The following is a 19688-nucleotide window of genomic DNA, read 5'->3' on the forward strand; positions in this document are numbered from 1 at the left end:
TCCCCAAATTCGCTTTGCCAGAAGCCTCCCCCAGCCTGGGGTCTTTCTTCCAAGGCAGCAAAAGTGCTTTGGGCAGTTTTCTCTCCCTCAACCATCCTGCCCCACAAATAATTGCAGGACTCATAGGCACTTTAAGTGCCTTCTCATTGCCGTCGGTCCGGAAGGGTAACGTAACAGCAACCAGGTATGAAAATACATTCTCGCTATCACGTCAATGTGAATGACCCAATTTGCAAAAGCCCCAGATCTGAGCTCGTCTGATAAACGCCAGATTTTCCCATCCCAAGCTTTTCTTCTATTCCACATGCAGAAGCCAACCCCAGTGAAAGCTGAATTTTACTTCAACAGGGCTAATGGGATACCATCTTTCAACATACTCAAGGAAAGAAAGGAAGCTGAGAGGTGCAGGGCAGGCTCTCATAACCACCAGCACTGTACTGTCCAGCATTTGCAAACTAAGGTAGCCAGTTTACTCTGCCTAACAGTAGATCCAAGCCTTGGCATAGGCAAACTCTCAAAAAAAGATACTGAATGCAGTTGGGACTGCTACCGATTATGTCATGTGCAGTCTTGGAGATTTTATTCCTACCTCAGGAGCAACTGTTGTAACAATGTGGAAACAGACAATATTTTTTTACAAAATATTCTGTCAATTGGCGCTATATCTATATTCTTGTTCCAGCCACTAAATCTCTAGGAAAGCTAGATAGAACGCCTGAATAAATCTGTATGCATCTATTTCCCCCAGGGAGTTTCTTAAAAGAAATTCATTGAGGCCACTAGAAATAAAAATCCCTTTGGGACTGTGACTGTGGCAGCTACCAGCAGAGGTCCCTGACAATCCATTATCCACTGAAGGACCATCAAACATGTGTGTAGAGATGATACTCCCATGATAGACTTTCCAATTATACAAGATTATTTTACAAGTTACTGTCTGACACAGAGTAAGGAGCTAGAAGTCATATGTGCATTATACAGTTATAATAGTTTCATATCACTTTAACTGTCATGGCTTAACCTACAGAATTCTGGGACTGGTAGCCTAGTGAGATAGTTAGAATCCTAATGGCCCAGAGCAGGAGTGGGAAAAGTGAAGGGACTTTTTCACATTGCATCACTATAGTACTCTGATCCCATTTAACTGCTATAGCTACATCCTGGGGTTTGTAGGTTGGCTGAGAATTCCACATTGTTATTCTGTTAACTGCCGTTGAATCAACCAAGGCTCATGGCAACCTTGTAGATGAGACTTCTCCATGCCCTCTGTCCTTGACTACTCTGCTTATGTCCTACAAAATCATACTTGCAACCTCCCTAGTTGAGTCTATGCATCTAGCTTATGGTCTTCTTCTCTTCCTACTTCCCTCCACCTTTACTAGCATTCTTGTCTTTTCTAATGAGTTGTGCTTTCTCATGATGTAGCCAAAGTATGACAGCCTCAGTTTTATCATCTTGGCTTCCATGGAGATTTCAGGGTTGATTTGTCCAAGTACTCATTTGTTTGTCCTTTTGGCTGTCCATCGTAACCTCAGCACTCTTCTCCAGCACCATATCTCAAAAGAGTTGATTTTATTCTTATTTAATTTTTTTTCACTGTCCAGCTCTCACATCTGGGGGAATAAAATGGCTTGCATGACTCCAACTTTCATACTCAGTTGTATATCTTTACTCTTTAGGATCTTTTCTAGCTCTTTCATGGATGCCCTTCCCATTCCTAGTGTTCTAATTGTTTTTGATTGCAGTCTTCAATCTGATCACTATTTGATCTAAGGTGTGGAAACTCTTTTACTATTTTGATTTTCTCATTATCTAGGTTGAGTATGTGTAGCTCCACCATGGTCATTATTTTTGTTTTCTCTATGTTCAACATTAAGCCTGCCATTGTACTTTCTTTTTTGACCTTCTTTAATAATTGTTCCAAGTCTGTGATGTTTTCTGGTAGTAGTTTGGTATTATCCACGTATCTGAGATTGTTGATATTCCTTCCTATCTTTACTCCTCCTCTTTCTGAGTCTAGGCCTACTCTTATGACATTTTCTGCATTCAAATTGAATGATTAGGCTGAGGCAAAGAAAGGATTTAAATGTACTAGTTGAAGTGCGTTTGAGTGTTGGACAAGGAGTCTGGATGATCATGGGCTGAATCCCTTTAGGTATTGGTTTTCACTCAGTCACTCACTCTCCGTTCACCCACTAAGTGACCTTGGGTAAAATAACACTCTCTCAGCCTTAGTGGAAGGAAATGGCAAACTCATCTGACCAAATCTTGCCAAGAAAACCCTCGGATATTGTCTCCATAAGTCAGAGCCAACTTGGAGCCACATAACAAAAGCAATATAATGCTCAACTAAATAAAATAAATTCCATTTTGGCAAACATTCTCCATCTAAATCATGGAGGGGATGAGGAGGGAGAAACAGCACTGCACACTTAGCATTTCTTTTCTTACCAAGTTGTTCTGCTAAATGTTTCCCTCTGTCAGTGGAGATTACCCGTTCTTCTTCCATGTCACATTTGTTGCCGACCAAAATAACCTGGGCATTATCCCAAGAGTATGTTTTTATTTGGGTTGACCTTAGGGGAGACAGAACGAGAGAGAGAAAAAAGAGATTCATTAACAGAAGAACGAAGAAATAAGATTGGTCTCACCACTAGACACCTTTTTGCATACAGTTAAAGCAGTGGTACTCAAACTTTTTACCCTTGGGACCCCCTTTACATCTACATGCTGACGTCACCCCCCCCCCCCCCCCCCCCCCACTAATATATGAATAAAACATTGTGTTTATTATGTGTGTGTATTTTCATTCACACATTCATGGATATTTTAACATTTTATAAGTAAATAACATTGTTCAAATCAAAACAGTTTTATTTAAGTAAATTCAATACAGTTGGCCCTCCCCATTGTGGCTTTGACTTTTGTGGCTTTGATTATTCATGAATTTGATTTATATGTTCTCTCTAGGAATCTCTAGGTCCTCCAGCTTGACTCTGTGGTCAACATCTCCAATATCTGTGGTGAAGATGGCAAACATTATTAATGAGGAACAATATATAAGTTTGGAGAGGCTGCAGCAGTTTGCTTTTGCCTGAGCCTATTTGGGAAGGGAAATACTGCACATCCTCCTCTCCACTCCCACCAATTGAGTGCAAACAACTTTTGCAGTTGAAGTCAATTTGCAGCAACTGAAATAAATTGAGCACAAAGGAAGAAAGTATGAAAAGAACAGAGAAACTGGGACATTTTAAATGCAATTGAAAAGTGCAATATAGTGAATCAATTGGGAATGTCCCTGTCAAATGAGAAAAGTTAGAAGGTATATATTTTTATTATTTCAGTTCAATAATAATTTGATGTGTAGAACTGAATAAATAAATTATTTTAATTTATACTACTGAAGATGAAGGCATCTGGATAAAGCCATGTTAAAGATTGCTTCCTGGCATAGGATGCGCAAACACAGCATCCACTAATCTGTTGTTTCTCACATATCTGTTACCCGTGCATGGAAACTAAATACACACGAGCTGCTCCTGCATCACAACATTACATTTGGATGTAAATAAGAGGAAGTCATGCACAACTTTTCTCTTGGGAATGGTATTCATGCCTCCTCCACCTCAGGATATTGCTTCTACCTTCAGAGGCTGGATCCGCACTGCAGAAATAATGCAGTTTGATTCCACTTTAACTGCCATGGCTCAATGCTATGGAATACTGGGGATTTTACTTTTGTGAGACATTTAGTCTTCTCTGTCAGAGAGCGTGTGCCACAACAAACTACATTTTACAGAACGTGGTATCAAACTGGATTATTACTGTGGTGTTAAAGTTGTGTCAAACTGGATTATTTCTGCAGTGCAAATGCAGCTTTTGGCCCATTACAGACGGGCACCCTAGTACGTGCTTGGCACATACTACGGTTAGAAAGGGGCGTCCTTTCCGGACGCCCCTAACTCTAGTAAGCGCCGAGCGCGTACAAAATGGTAGTGCCCGTTCTACACGGGCGCTGCCATTTTGAAATCGCGGACACCTAGCATCTGCACGTTGCATGGTGAAAATGACGCTGTGAGTGCACCATTGGCACCTTGCAGCATCATTTCTGCAGTGCAAAAAGAAGCCGCTTTTAGTGGCTTCTTTTTGCTCCGCGTGGGAGCCCCGTGGTATGGAAGCTGTGGCTCCCTCATGGAGCAAGCAGAGGCCCCGGCAGACCGCCCTTTTCGGATGGTCTGTAAAGGGCCATAGTCTGCTTTTGCCTCAAGGATTCTTAAAGACAGGTATTGCATTTAGAGGTCTGGAGCTCTTAGAAGCAAGAAGATTCACAGAAGCTTAAAGGAGCCAAACTTTATCATTATGTAATTCCTTTCCTGTCCAAGGCCATAAGCAAATTGCCTCAGTCTCTGAGACACCCAATATTAAAATATTAAAATCTAGGACAAATGATCTATTAGTCCAGGATATTTTAACAAACCTGGCCTGGATCAAGGAGCAGATCAGACACAAACATTACAGCAAATAATACATCTTTATGAAGAAAAGAATTCTGTTAGATTATCAAACCCCATCAGCAGTAATTTGATGGTGATCACAAAGGGAAGTTGGAGCAAGGGTTGTGAATCTGCTCTGAGATAACAACATGGCATGCATCTAATATTTGGTTTGGAACAGCAAGAAAATGGCCAAAGTGGCTGATCACTTTAGGTCCAAAACACACTGCAGAAATGATCTAGTTTGAGACAGCTTTAACTGCCCTGGCTCCGTGCTAGGGAATCCTGGACATTGTAGCTTATTGTGGCTCCAGAGCTCTCTAACAGAGAAGGCTAAATGTCTCACAAAACTATAGTTCCCAGTATTCCCTATCACTCAGCCAGGGTAGTTAAAGAGTCTCAAACTGGATTATTTCTGCAGTGTGTTTTGGACCTTGAGAGATTCAAAAGAAATTGAAAGAATTGTAATAAACAGGTGTTGTTTATCTTGAATAATAACAAATGTAGCAAGTACATTTATAATACTACAGTATTTCATTATGATGAAGTATTACAAAAAGACCCAAGAGGATCCCATCTAAAGACCCAAAAGCTGGGTAAAGCAGATGGCTCAGCTTAGAACTATTTCTAACTATAATTCATAGCCAGCACTGGTATCATGGGACACACTATAAGACCAAAGAAATAACCCTTCTAGTTGTGGGATGGCATAAGTGAATTTGACATTGCATATTAGAAGGCTCACTATTTGAAGGTTTCAAAGTCTGGAAAATCAGTATGCAAAGGAATCTTGTGCTACCAGATCCCTTTGGGTATTTGAAGGTTCTTGCTACTATTTCTAATTCAATGTTCCTTTTGTATGACCCAACAGCAACTCTGGGTAATACTTGACCCAAGGATTGTACAAGACTCCTGTTATTTGCATAGAAGATCCCATCTGTTCTCATACTGCTGCCAAACTTGCCACACAGCAAGTGATTTCTCTTTAAAAAGGAGGTATGCTGGGTTTAAACGAAAATTGTTAAAGGTATTAGCCACTGCCATCATTAGAAGTAACCTCAATGGCAGTATGGTAGAGGAACTGCCACCCTCCTCGCCATCCTTTCATAGGCAGGTGAAGACCTACTGTATATACTCATGTATGAGTCTAGACATTTTTCTCACAAAATTGACCACCAAAAGCTGGGTTGACTTATCCTCGGGTCAATGTAAGTAGTGTATTTCAACTCTTCTCCTTTTCTGAGTAGAGTGGCAAAACATAAGAGCTTAGTTCATTCTGGTAGTACACCAAACCCTTTACTCTTTCCACTACGATGCTGCTTCTGGCCTTTTTGAATGCTTTGGTGGGAAAATGGCAGTGGCGGCACCTCTTTGGTGCTTTTCCTCAAAAGAGTACAAGAAGAATTGGGCTTAGAAGGATCTGAATAAGATGTTTCAGTATGAAGATAGTAAACTACGTCCTTTACATCCTTTGTTGCATGCCCCTAAATCTTCTCCTTGACTTATCCACAAGTCATATCAGAATCTATAATTTTGGCCCCAAAACATGCCATTGATCTATACACGATATCGACTTATAGTTGAGGATATACAGTATTTGTTTCTGCTGGCTTTTGAGGGCCAATTTACTCAGGAAAAAGGACTTTTCAGAAGATGTTGTAATTGTTGTTTTTTTAAAAGCCATGCTTTTTAAAGTGGCTTCGATTCTATTGTTAATTTAATGATATTTTAAATTTTTATATGATATGAATGTTTAAGCTGTTATCTATTTTTTTAAGCTGCTTTGAGTCCTGGACTTGAGGGGGAAATGGATGCAAACACTACTACTAGCTGGGATTGTGAGACTGAAAATTGGAGGTAACTCCTTTACCTTTAATGGTCATGCAGAAGAGGGAATTTCAGCAGGTGTTGCTTGTCATGCAACCAGGGTAAGAGGTCAGAGGTAAGGCTTTCAGTAATATTAAATATTTGATTGTAGAATGTACTATTCTTTTGATGATAGTAGCCATCTCTGTGCTTTTTTCCCTTCTCTCTCTCTCTCTCTCTGGAAGTATGCTGAGTTCTTTGGGAATTTGTGGTTAATCAGAATACAACAAATGGCTTTTACAAAAGATGCTCTGGTCACCATGGTAACCTTGTAAAGACCATAACTCAGCTCTCTTGCAGTGTCAGCCCATTAGCAGGTCTAGAAGATTTCATTTTTGGATCAGTTGCAAGACTATTGGCATAACTATATTTCATTATCAAACGGGAGATACTTCAGACTAAACCACAGGAAGACACATTTTCTGTTCTGCCTTCATCCACTTGTCTGTAAGTGTAACATGATGGGACATGGTAGGGGACCTTTTTCCTTGCTATCAAAAGGCTTCCATGACCTACAAATGTTGCTAATAATGGTGCATGTGTTCTAATATTCCTTGTTTTTTCACTCAGATTTTGAGCAGCAATTTAGTCATTTTGAATTTTGATATAAACTCACCTGATTCATGCCTCCATTATATGGTTTCATTTACTCATTCATTGCCAATTATTTTTAAGTTGCCTTTAAGGGAGTACCCTCCTACATTTGTTATGAGGCACAGAAATGTTGTAAGAACAAGAGGAGTTCAGTAAAAACAGTGATAACAAATACAGATGGTAACCCAAAAATTAAGGGAAAGGCCAATGAGAACAACTACAGGGTTTCATTTTTGAGCTTTCTTGCAAAAAATTACGGCTGATGAACCCCTTATAGAAGCTCATTCTAGAAGTATGAACAGAGCTTGGAAAAGTTATCTTTATCGCTACAGTTTCCAGAATCTCTCAGCCAGTAAGTATGGCCACTGTCTAAGGCCTGTTACAGACTGCCAAAATAAAGCTGCTTTGGGTCTCTTTGGAGGTATGCTATTTAAACGATACATGGGTCCTAAGATTCCGGAGGTTGTGCCAAAGCCACACTCCATTCCTAAGCACTGGAGTGCAGCTTTGGTGCAGCTTCCGGATTCTTTGGATGTATCCATCATTTAAAACAGCATGCCTCCAAAGAGACCCGAAGCAGCTTTATTTTGGCAGTCTGTAACAGGCCTAAGACTCACTTGTACTTGTGCTTTTCCCACCCTTCAGTGTCTTTGTATTACCTCTAATCAAAACAATGGCAAAATAAAAAATAAAAAAAAAGTTTCCAGCAACCTTCTTGCAATGGTTCTGAAAGAAAAATTCTGTTTCTGGCAAAATGTCCTCCCCAGCAAAGATGAATGAAATCTGATCACTTAGCTGACAGTTTTTCCTTTTTCCTTTTCATCATATACATCAATACTACTTCACTGATTGCCAGTCTATGATGAGTTTCGAAGAAAGAAAGGAGTTAATGGGCACAAACATGGTGCTGGTATCTAGTACATTGGGGAAAATATCCTCTTGGCCTCTAATATAGAACAGCTTAAGAAAACTGCATACATGCATGCATACACATGGAAAGAGAGACAGAAAGAAAAATCTCCTTGGCACCTCGAGGGTGGAATAGCTAGTGGCTGACAGTGGCTTCCATGTCAGGAGTGTGGAAAAGCACCCTGGGTTTTATGCTGAAATTTAAATGAGCCATTCAAAGTGCTGAATTCAGTTTACGCATCAGGTTCAGCCTCTTAGCTAGCACCTTTAAATGTTCAGTTCAGTTTGAACACTTGGAGTCAATTCATCAGCTCAATGACATGGAAGCCTCCATTTACCACCTGGCAAAACGGTCTTTTGAGTAGATTTTTATAATGTGTGTGCAATATGATGCTCTATGGCAGGGGTCCGCAACCCCCGACCCGTGGGTCACATCTGGCCCGCCAAGGCGGCAGGACCGGCCCCAGCCCGGTCCTGCCACCAATTGCCGCAGGCAGTACCATGGCGGCGCCGCCGAGGAGGGCAGGCCGCAGACAGTGTGTTGCCGCTGCTGCCTGCCAGTGGCTTCCTGTAGCCCTGTGCGTGCCTGCAGGGCTAAATAGGAGGAGTTTCTCCTCCTGGGGCTGGCTGGCCAATGGCTGCTGGCAGGGGGCGGGCTGTTGGAGCTCCAGCCTGCCCCCATTGGCCAGCCAGCCTCAAGAGGAGGAGCTACTCCTCGGGCAGGGCAGGAAGGGGCGGGGGTCCTCCTCCTTCCCGCCCTTCCCACGGCTGCCTGACAGCCATGGGCAGGGCAGGAAGGGGCAGGGCTCCTCCTGCCCTTTCCTTCCCTTCCCACGGTTGCCAGGCAGCCGCAGAGAGGAAGGGAAAGGGGCGGGGGTCCTCCTGCCCTTTCCTTCCCTTCCCATGGCTGCCTGGCAGCTGCGAGGAGGTAAGGAAGGGGATGGGGGAAGAGGAGGAGGAAGAGGAGGAGGAGGAGGGAGGAAGGAAGGAGCAGGAGGAGGAGGGATGAAGGAAGGAAGGAAGGAAGGAAGGAGGAGGAAGAGGAGGAGGAGGGAGGAAGGAAGGAGCAGGAGGAGGAAGGAGGAAGGAATGAAGGAAGGAAGGAGGAGGAAGAGGAGAAGGAGGGAGGAAGGAAGGAGCAGGAGGAGGAGAAGGAAGAAGAGGAGGAGGAGGATTTCCATTCCGTTTGTACAGGTCTGCTTTGTTTTAACAATTATAGTGGTGGTGGTGATGATGATGATGATATCAGTCAGTTTCTGAGACATGCACTCACTCTTTCTTAAGACGAGACAGTGTGACCTTCTAAAGTGTGCTTTCTGTGTATTTTTGGAGCTTTTAATGCTAACAGGTCTGCCTTGGATAGTGATGATGATGATGATGGTGGTGATGATGATATCAGTCAGTTTCTCAGGCATGCACTCACTCTTTCTGAAGGCGAGACAGTGTGACTTTCCAAAGTGCATTTCTGTGTATTTTCGGTGCTTTTAATGCTAAAAGGTCTGCTTTAACGATGATGATGATGATGGTGGTGATATTGATATCAGCCAGCTTCTCAGGCATGGCCAAACTCATGCGCAGTGAAGAAAAACCAAAGTACCTTGACCAAGTACACACTTCTGAGAAGTATAGTTGTTGCAAGACACCTGAAACCGATTTTGTTTTTTACTTCAAAATATGATGTGTGCAGTGTATGTAGGAATTATTTTTTATTTATTTAATTGTTAAAAAATTATTTAATTATTTATTTTTTGGCTTCGGCCTCCCAGTTGTCTGAGGGACAGCAACCCGGCCCCTGGCTCAAAAAGGTTGCCTACCCCTGCTTTATGATCAGTTTTTGCAAGAAAAAAAAAATAGATTTAAAAAAAAATACTCAAAGGATACAGCCATAGTACCCTGCTAAAATTGCTTCTTAGCATTTGAATTCTCTGCTATATTCTTCAAATGCTGCAATTCATAGCGACCAACTGTCAGAGGTTGGAAGGTTACATTGGGCCTCTCGAGACTTGCCCATCGTCCTGTTGCTCCCCCAAATTATTTTTGTTTTGACCTCCAAATGCCCTCTAACACTCCTTATCAAGCTTGGGAAAACTTTTTAAAATCCTTTTCCGAGGGGGGGGGGGAACAACAGGAGTTATCCTTGAAGACAACGCTCTAAAATGGCCTAGGAAGGATCCCAAACATGTCACAATTGCTCCCATGCCTCCTAAGGAGTATTTGGACAGAAGAAAATGCAACTGAAAAAAAAATCTTTCAAAAAACATGGGCCCCTCAGAGGTCTATAGACTACAAAAGCAGCTCATGGGCTTCATGTGGCCCATGGGCTACACATTTCCCATCCTTAAAAATGGGCAAATGGGCAAACTGGGTCACTAAAAACTGCCTGCAATAATTTCCACACATTGGAATCAGATTTGCTATTTGGCCATGGTATTGTCTTGCTGCATACCCCAAAGCCTCTGCTGCTATTTAGTTAATGTGCTGAAAAATATTTTATTCTGCAAAGGGATTTGCAAAATAATTTACTGTAATAATTTACAAAGTCCAAGAGATTTTACTGCCTGAAGCAGAACAGCAATTTCTGCTCCCCATCCACCCAGGTGGATGGCGCATACATACAAAAATCCCACAAGTAACCTTTCATCCCTGGCAGCAAGAACACAATAACAACAAAGTAAAGTAAAGAATGAAAAATTGACTGCCCTGGTTCCTAAGGTGACAAGATATGAATACTACATCAATTGTTCTGGAAGTTATACTCATGTGAATCTTTTATGTTCCAGGAGGAGATTCATCAAAGCACTGTCAGGCCTGCTGATTTAATTAAAATAATTTACCTTCTGTCTATGAGAGAGAAATGTGTTACATTCCTGGCTGCAAGCTTTGCCATGTCTGCACAGAAAGCAAGAACACAATGGATCCTGATGGCATTTTCAAAATATATGAACTGCTTACATACCACTTGTTTGTTCAACCTTGGGTGAATTTTTATTTAATTATTCATTTTATCTGTCTTTAGTGATGATGAACTCTTGCCAAAAGACTAAGTGGTCAAGCAATTAATTTTCAGCTTGATTTTTCTCCTCGATTAAGGATGGTTGTCTTATTTTTCACCAGAAAATAAAATGCAAGTTTTGATATTGGCAGAAATTATGACTGTGATTGGTCATTGTAGAACTTAGCTAATCTTATAATAATAATTAATAATTTGTTTTATTTATATACCACTATTCCAAAGATCATAGCGGTGAACAGCAAGTAAGCTAATTAGCAAGTAAGCTAATTTGCCCCCAACAGTCTGGGTACTCATTTTAGCGACCTCGGAAGGATGCAAGCCTGAGTCAAGCTTGGGCCCTTTTGCTGGTCTTGAACTCGCAACCTTGTGGTTTCGGGTGAATGGCTGCAGTACAGGCATTTAACCACTGCGCCACCAGGGCTCCTTAAGCCCTTAATAAGATCATTCCATATACAATGCAGAACTAAAAATGACCCTCAAGGAGAAACCTTTGCGAGGCACCTGTCATCCTGTTCCCCATCCCTCCAGCACTGTAGATCAATGAAATTTAATAGGACTTTGCCTCTCATGTTTTTCTTTGGGAAGTGTGTTCCAATTATACATGTTGTGATATTATTTTTACACAAGGCCACAAAGGCCAACACCACCTACACTTCTCTCTCTCTCTCTCTCTCTCACACACACACACACACACACACAGAGAGAGAGAGAGAGAGAGAGAGAGAGAGAGAGAGAGAGAGATGCACATCTATATACTTCTTCTTGGATAAGATTTTCTTTGGATGCCATCCATAGTCTATCTCAGCAGTGGGACAGATTCTACCAGCAAATTATACCCTTCAAATCTGCTCTTGAGGCTCAGGGGATCCTCTAGAAAAGATCTGGAGGACACAACTGAGGAATCCATTGGAAAGAAAGCCGAGGAAAATCCCATTGCTCAGCCAGATCACATGATTTTAGATTTCACTTCTTAGGTTGAATAATACCATTCTCCCCAAGTCAGATACACACAACATAGATTATTTTTACAGACAAGGAAGCTTCATCTTCAGAAGATGAAAAAACTGATATTCTCAGCAAAGGGAGAGGTGAATTGATGAAAGCTCTCTGGCTGACCTGCCTGGTGTCAATAGAAACCTGCCCCGTAAATGCAAATGCACACTTCCCTACCTTTCTACACCAATTAATACAATGCTACTGTTTAAACTTGAATCCTACTGGTTGTTCAGCAACTGAATCAGGGGATTTACCTAGGTGTAGAATTACCAATCAACAAGTGATTCAATGGATCTACTCTGGTTCAGACTAACAATAGAATTCAGGGTTTAGTTCCATCATTCTACACTCTGGTTATCATTAGGGCTGCCAACAACAGTGTTAACATCGATATCAATAGACATACACACCCACAGATCTATATACACAATAGAGCTTCTTTCTCTCTCTGTGTACCTCTCTCTCTGTCATACTCACACACTCCTACTTCTATCTCTATCCCAATCTGTTTAAGCACTGATGGTGGAACTATGAACTCAGAAACAGGATAATGCCTTTTACAAAAGAAATGATATATATATAGGGACTTGGGCAAGTCACATTCTCTCAACCTCAAAGGATGGCAATGGCAAACCCAACCCCCCTATGAAGAAATCTTGTCAGGAAAACACCATGATAGATTGACTTTAGGGTCACCATAGGTCGCAAATGACTTGAAGCACACAACAGCAGCAGCAGAGAAAGAGAGCAATTCACTGTATACCCGTATACACTTGCCAAGGAATGCATTCCACTGAACTCAATGGGCCTCACTTCTGAGCAGATGTGTTCAGGATTACACTGTCAGATGTATATAATGTTTGTCAAAATGGTGAGGAAGGAAGATATAGTATGCAGTTAAAACTAGAAATCAAGATTAAATCTCAAAACATGCAGACAAATGCAGATGATTAGAGAATTATGGTAGGGAAATCAGAGTGCATGCATTAGGGCCAACAGTTAAAGGAATAATTAAAATCCTTACTCATTAGTATGCTCTGACAATGTAATCCTAAACACATCTACTCAGGAGTGAGACCCATTGGATTCAAAGGGCTGTATTTCTTGGTAAATGCATATAGGGCTTCCCAGGTAATTATTAATGTGACTGTTGTTTTGGATAATATAAGAGACAACCTAACAGTAAGAGGATGTTGCAAGAGGAAGCCATTTCTGGCTGCTAGAAGCTGCATTCAAGCCTTATTCTTACAAGCACTCAGAACTCATTGCCATGACATTCTCAAACTTTTCTTGGCTCTCATCTAAATCTAGTATTCTTATTATAAAGAAGTCCAAGATCCCTGGATTATATTAGTTGCAAGCATCCTCCAAGGACATAGCAAAATTACTCCTTCACACTAATTTCACAAGAATGTCTAAAGCAATGGCACTTAAAAAACAACAACGATCTGAACTGTTTTATTTCTTCCTGGCTTAATTATAACCCTAAATGACAATGAAGAGAACTTTCAGAATAAAAAACAACACTGGCTGCAATGAAGCCATAGTGTTGCCTTTTCCTCTTTCCTTCTCCCCCACCCTCCTTTTCATTTGGATCTTGCTACTTTCTGTCTGTCTGTGCTGGTTTTCAGAATGGTTTTCCAAGAAAATTAAATCAGGACTGTTCCTGTTTCAGATTAGTCATGTTTATATATCAGCTCACATACAGAACTCTTGCCAGATAGTGACATGTCCCCCTGAACAGATCTGTTGAGCCTGAAGAGTAAATGCCATGGAAACCAGATACATCTGTACAATCTAGGCCAGACCTTGGAAAAAAGTTACTTCTTTGTTCAACAGTTCCTAGAATCTCTCAGTCACCATTCTGGGAGTCATAGATCCAAAATAGCTCTTCCACACTCTGTTCTATATCACGTTCAAAGATATGGTACCCCAAAAGGCTGCATTTAGCACCTGGATTTTGTTGGTGCCATACATGTGCACTCTAAATATTCTCCTCTACAGACTAAGCACCTGCAGGGGTTCATGCGTATTCTTTATTCCATGAATTTCTGGGAACACACTGTACTCCTGATGTGCAGGCAGGAGAAGGCAATTAAATGAAGTACTGTTTCCTGCTATTGCTGCTAAAGCCTATTGATTCAGCTCATTCCATCTAAAATGCCATTCATTTAGTGGAGCATCTGGGAGTGGCTGGTACTCCATTATCTTAGGTCCCAACAGACCGTCAGTAATAGTTGGCTTGGGGGGAGGGTGGCATGGGGGCATGACATTTAGATGGCGCACACCCATGATTGCATGAATCATGGTAGAAATCTAAAGCTACTTTTCATATAATCAGCGGAGGGAGTATGGAGACAGTAGAAATTGCTACAAGTCTAGAGACTAGGAGTCTTTTTCCATAAATAAACTCACAGCCATCATCAAACAGTTGGGCTGGGAAATAGTCCAAGCATTGTATCTACAAAGACGAAGCAGATGTTGCAAAGTCGACAGCTATCAATGGGATAAGAATGAAAATGAAGTCCCTGGCCAAAATAATAATAATAATAATAATAATAATAATAATAATAATAATAATACTCCCCCTCCAGAAATCCTAAGTACATCTGTAGGTCTTTTTTAGGAGAACTGATAAAAAAATAAATTATTTTCTTGTGAAGAAACATTTTTTCCAGTGAGATACTCTCAAACTATTTTTTTAAAAAAAACTTCAAAGTAAACTAAGGGCCAAAAGAGACAGCCCTTAATGTTTGAAAGTTTGAACTAAAGCCCTGAACCCTTGAAAGTTTGGACTAAAACCCATCGAAGCCACTGCTTTGACCATGATAGTATACCCATTAGTTAGATTACAAGATATGTTCATACAGCATATTTCTGTATGAAGTATGACCCCAATATCTATGGGGGTTACCTTCCAAGAGTCTCTGTGGACACTTGAAATCTCAAATAATAGGGAGCTGAATTATTTTCAATGAGACAAATGCCTTCTGGTCCAAGCATACCATAGAATTCTTTTAATTTGTATTGCTTTTCAATGTAAGCAATCAAAGAAACAATTAAATAAATTATAGCATTACAGTGCAACCCCATATCCATGGATTCAGTATCTGTGGCTTCACTTATCCACATTTGAAAATATGTTTTCTGTAGACATTTCTAGGTTCTCCAGTGTGATCCTATGGTCAACTTCCAGCCCAAACATACCATTGAAATATGCTGGAGGACCTAAAACTGCCTAGGCAAGTGTATTCTCTCAGCATTTCTAGGTCCTCCAATGTGATTCGTGGTGTCTTCCAACTCTACAATTCTACACATCACATTGGAGGACCTAGAAATGCTGAGAGAATACACTTGCCTAGGCAGTTTTAGGTCCTCCAGCATATTTCAATGGTATGTTTGGGCTGGAAGTTGACCCGTCATGGTCATGTTAGCTGGAAGATTTGGGTAGCTGTGGTCCAGTTTGGTGTAACGGTTTGAGTGTTAGACTACAGCTCTGGAGAACAGGGTTTGATTACCAGCTCAGCCATGAAACCCAGTAGGTGTGCTTGGGTGAGTCACATGTCTCAAGAGAAGGTAATGGCAAAACTCCTGTGAGCAAATCTTGGCAAGAAGACCCCATGATAGGTTTGCCTTAGATTTGTCATAAGTCAAAAATGACTTGAATGCACAACAAAAACAACAGCAACAACAACAGTCCACAATAAGGAGCGTTTCCAAGTTCTGAGATATCATCCTAGGAATGTTAATCTATCTGCTAACCTCTCATTTCACAGAGATTTTAATTTAATTATTTAGGAAAGTACTAAAAGGTTCAAGGAAAATCTTCTCCTTGTAAGAGAAGTTGTGACATATTAGCACTTCCTCTTTGTTAACTGCACTTCATTATCACAGTCAAATGTGCATGCAAGCTTGTGCCATAACAGTAGTCTCACTTATTTTTGGAAGGATGCAGTTAACATACACTCATTGGGGAAAAAATCATAGCAATATGCTTTAACTATATAGGCCCTGTAGATATAACAACAACAACAACAACAACAACAACACATGGTGTTAATGTTATACTCAAGCTTTATGGGTTATTGGTTGTACTGAGGGAGACTATTCATTTAGATAAATTCTGTTGCAATAGACAATGGTTGCAATGAGTGGTAGCTGGTGGCTTTCGTGTCAGGGTTTTTTATGTTATTTTAATGTGATGATTTTAATTGTGTTTTAAAATGATATTATTTTTTAGCTTATTCTTTTGTGAGGCACTTTGGGTCCTAATCAAGGAGAAAGGCAGCATATAAATAAATGAAATAAATGACTAAATCAGTATGGTGAAAAGGCCACTCCACATTTTGGGATGAACTTTGGTTATTACTCTATTTTTATTGCTAGGGAGAGATGCTTGTAGAATTTGGGACCTCATGTTAAGGTTGGATTTTAGGATTTGGTTATTATGGTTGACTGAGGTGAATGGGTGCATGCATGGGGGTGCCATTTGCTATTATGTCTCAAGCAGTATTAGCATTTCATAGACAATGTTTGTTTTTTTCTGTGCAGGAAACTTGTTTCCTGCCTAGAAATATTATTTTCTGAACATAAAAAGCTGTTTTCTATGCAAAACCTTAATTCTTTCCCATAGAAAATGCTGCTTACTGCACAAAAGGTGCATTTTTTTGCATAAAGTCCTGAACTGTCTTCAAAAATGTTTTTTTTAACACCTTCCTCACAGTGAAAGATAAAATACAGTAGAATGCTGCAAAAGCATATTTAAATTTGATGAGAGTTCAATTCCTCGTTCAAGCACACAAGTCCACTGGGTGACCCTGGGCAGGTCACACTCTCTCAGCCTCAGAGGGTGACAATGGCAACCCCCCCCCCTGAAGAAACCTGCCAAGAAAACCCTGTGTTCGCCTTAGAGTTGCCATAAGTAAAACATGACTTGGAGGCACACAACAACAATAACGAAGATTTCTACCAAGCAGCAAAATCTCTCAATTTTCCAATGCATACTTATCAAAGTCTTCCTCATTTTCTTTCTGTAACAGTTATGCAGAGTTTTTTCCCCTTCCCTTCCCTTATACTACTTTCTTACCATAAACACACACAAACCACTAAAGTCAATAGTCATGTAACTAAGTGCAAGTTTACACCTCCAGGTTATGCCTCCTAGAAGCATAAGGAGCCAAAGTAAGACAACACAATGGATAGCCTAACTGATTTAAACATATTTGCCACTGTAGGGGAAGGCAACAATGCAGGTTAATTGAGAGTTTGCATGTCAGACACAATGCTGTGTGTGATGCCCAGCTGGGAAAAGTGATTTAGTAGCTCTTAGTTGGAAGAGGTCTGGAACTCTGTTCTTGTTAATATTCCTCCTGTTGGGATACCTGCCATTAAATTATGAGTCTTGGAGGGTTCTACTACAAATGTACAGCATGTCCCATCATCAAAGATTAGGGCTGAAAAGGAGACAAAAGTGTGAGGAAGAAACACCCCCCCTCCGATGCTTATGAAAGCTTGCTTGCAACTAAATGCCAATTTGAGGTTGTGTTATTTAATTACCTTATTCGGTAAGCTTTTAATTCAGTGTTTTGTTCTATGTATAAACATAACTCCCTTCATTTCACCCTGCCACAACTGTATCCCAAAACAACAACAATTGCAGGATTGGTTGCCATTCCATCGTTTCTGGAGAAGACCAACACAAAATATCCACTGACTTTCACCACTGCATTCTCCTTTCTTCCCTAGTTAGCCTCTTTCTCTCTTAGGACCAAATTATATGAAAATATATTAAACATATGCTTCACAATCAGGTTAGCCAAGCCAGAAAATGTATGTTGAAGAAACACTTGCACATCTGGTGTGTCCTTCAGAACACTGTTGTTGTTATTGTTGTGTGCCTTCAAGTCACTTCTGACTTATAAGGTGAATCTATTACAGGATTTTCTTGGCAAATTTCTTCAGAGGGGATGTGCTACTGCCATCCTCTGAGACTGAGAGAGTGTAACTTGCCCAAGGTCACCCAGTGGGTTTACATGACTGAGCCAGGTTTCGAACTCTGGCCTCCAGAGTCACAGTCCAACTCTCAGACCAGTATACCATGCTGGGGTCTTTCTATCACTTGTTACACTCCTTTATCTTTGAATTGGACCTACATTGGACACCATTCAAACGGAGAGATATTCTTAGTGCTGGTGGCTTTCACATCAAGGAGACAATGCATCTATTCTTCATCCCTCACTCGAAATAAACTATCCAAAGACCCCCTCTGAATTTCCCCCAAACAGGGTCAGCACCTTGGATGACACCTTTAAAATTCAGATTATAACTGAGAGTGGCTACACAGCTCCATTGCCATGAGGACCACCTTGGGTTTCCAGAGTGAAAATTGGAGAGGGCTCCTGTACTTTTAATGGTTGTGTAGAGGAGGGAATTTCACCAAGTTTTGGTTGTTACCTGGCTAATGTTTAAAGTTTTAACTCTATAAATGGCATCATTATTTTTAAAATGACTCTTATACCTTTATTGGTGTTTTTGTACAGTGTTTAATCTGTATATTTTAAAAAATATGATGTAAGCTGACTTGAGTCCCATTATTGGAAGAAATGCAGGATAGAAATGAAAACACTACTACTACTACTGCAACTATTACTACTATCATGCAGGCAAGCTCAACCGAGCTAAGTTTGAAATGGAACATGTATAAGAAATGGAAAAAGGGGGAAATCACAAAAAAGGAATTCAAAGAAATAGCAGGCATGTGTAGCGGTAAAGTCAGAAAAGCTAAAGCACAGAATGAACTCAGGCTTGCTAGAGAGGTTAAGAACAACAAAAAGGGCTTTTTTTGGATATGTCCGCAGCAAAAGGAATAAGAAGGAAATGGTAAAGCCACTGCGTGGAGCAGATGGCAAAATGCTAACAGAAGACAGAGAAAAGGCAGAATTACTCAACACCTTCTTTGCCTCAGTCTTCTCAGAAAAGGCAAAGGGTGCTCAACCTGAGGATAATGGAGCAGAGGACAGGATAGGGGCATTTCAGTACAGAATAAGTAAAGAGATAGTAGAGGAACACCTTATTAATCTAAATGAATTTAAGTCTCCGGGACCAGATGAACTCCATCCAAGGGTATTAAAAGAACTGGCAAATGTAATATCGGAGCCATTGGCAATAATCTTTGAAAACTCCTGGAGAACAGGAGAGATCCCAGCAGACTGGAGGAGGGCAAACGTTGTCCCCATCTTCAAAAAGGGGAAAAAAGAGGATCCCAACAATTATCGTCCAGTTAGGCTGACATCAGTACTAGGAAAGATTCTGGAGCAGATCATTAAACAGAGAGTCTGTGAACATCTAGAAGGCAATGCCATAATCACAAAAAGTCAACATGGGTTTCAGAGAAACAAGTCATGCCAGACAAACCTGATCTCTTTCTTTGATAAAATTACCAGCTTGGTAGATGAAGGGAATGCTGTGGATATAGTATATCTTGATTTCAGTAAGGCCTTTGACAAAGTTCCCCATGACATTCTTGCAAACAAGCTTGTAAAATGTGGGCTAGACAAAGGAACTGTTAAATGGATCTGTAATTGGTTGACCGGCCGAACCCAAAGGGTGCTCAACAATGGCTCCTTTTCATCCTGGAGAAAAGTGACCAGTGGGGTCCCACAGGGCTCTGTCCTGGGCCCAGTGCTATTCAACATCTTTATCAATGACCTGGATGACAGAATTGGGAGCATACTTATCAAATTTGCAGATGATACCAAATTAGGGGGAATAGCTAATACCCCAGAGGACAGGATCAAGATTCAAAATGACCTGAATAG

General features: G+C 40.8%; 1 protein-coding gene across 2 annotated transcripts in view; it reads right to left on the reverse strand.

Annotated features, from left to right (window-relative positions):
* Positions 1-19688, reverse strand: part of RAB3C (RAB3C, member RAS oncogene family) — a 164728-nt gene that overhangs the window by 7187 nt on the left and 137853 nt on the right. For both annotated transcript variants that reach the window (XM_042447373.1, XM_042447375.1), the window contains exon 4: positions 2452-2576. In XM_042447373.1, the coding sequence (XP_042303307.1) occupies positions 2452-2576 (125 nt within the window). The remainder of the gene's footprint in view (positions 1-2451; positions 2577-19688) is intronic.

Source organism: Sceloporus undulatus, chromosome 2 (genome assembly GCF_019175285.1).
Source record: "Sceloporus undulatus isolate JIND9_A2432 ecotype Alabama chromosome 2, SceUnd_v1.1, whole genome shotgun sequence".
In the NCBI taxonomy this organism is placed as follows: Eukaryota; Metazoa; Chordata; class Lepidosauria; order Squamata; family Phrynosomatidae; genus Sceloporus; species Sceloporus undulatus.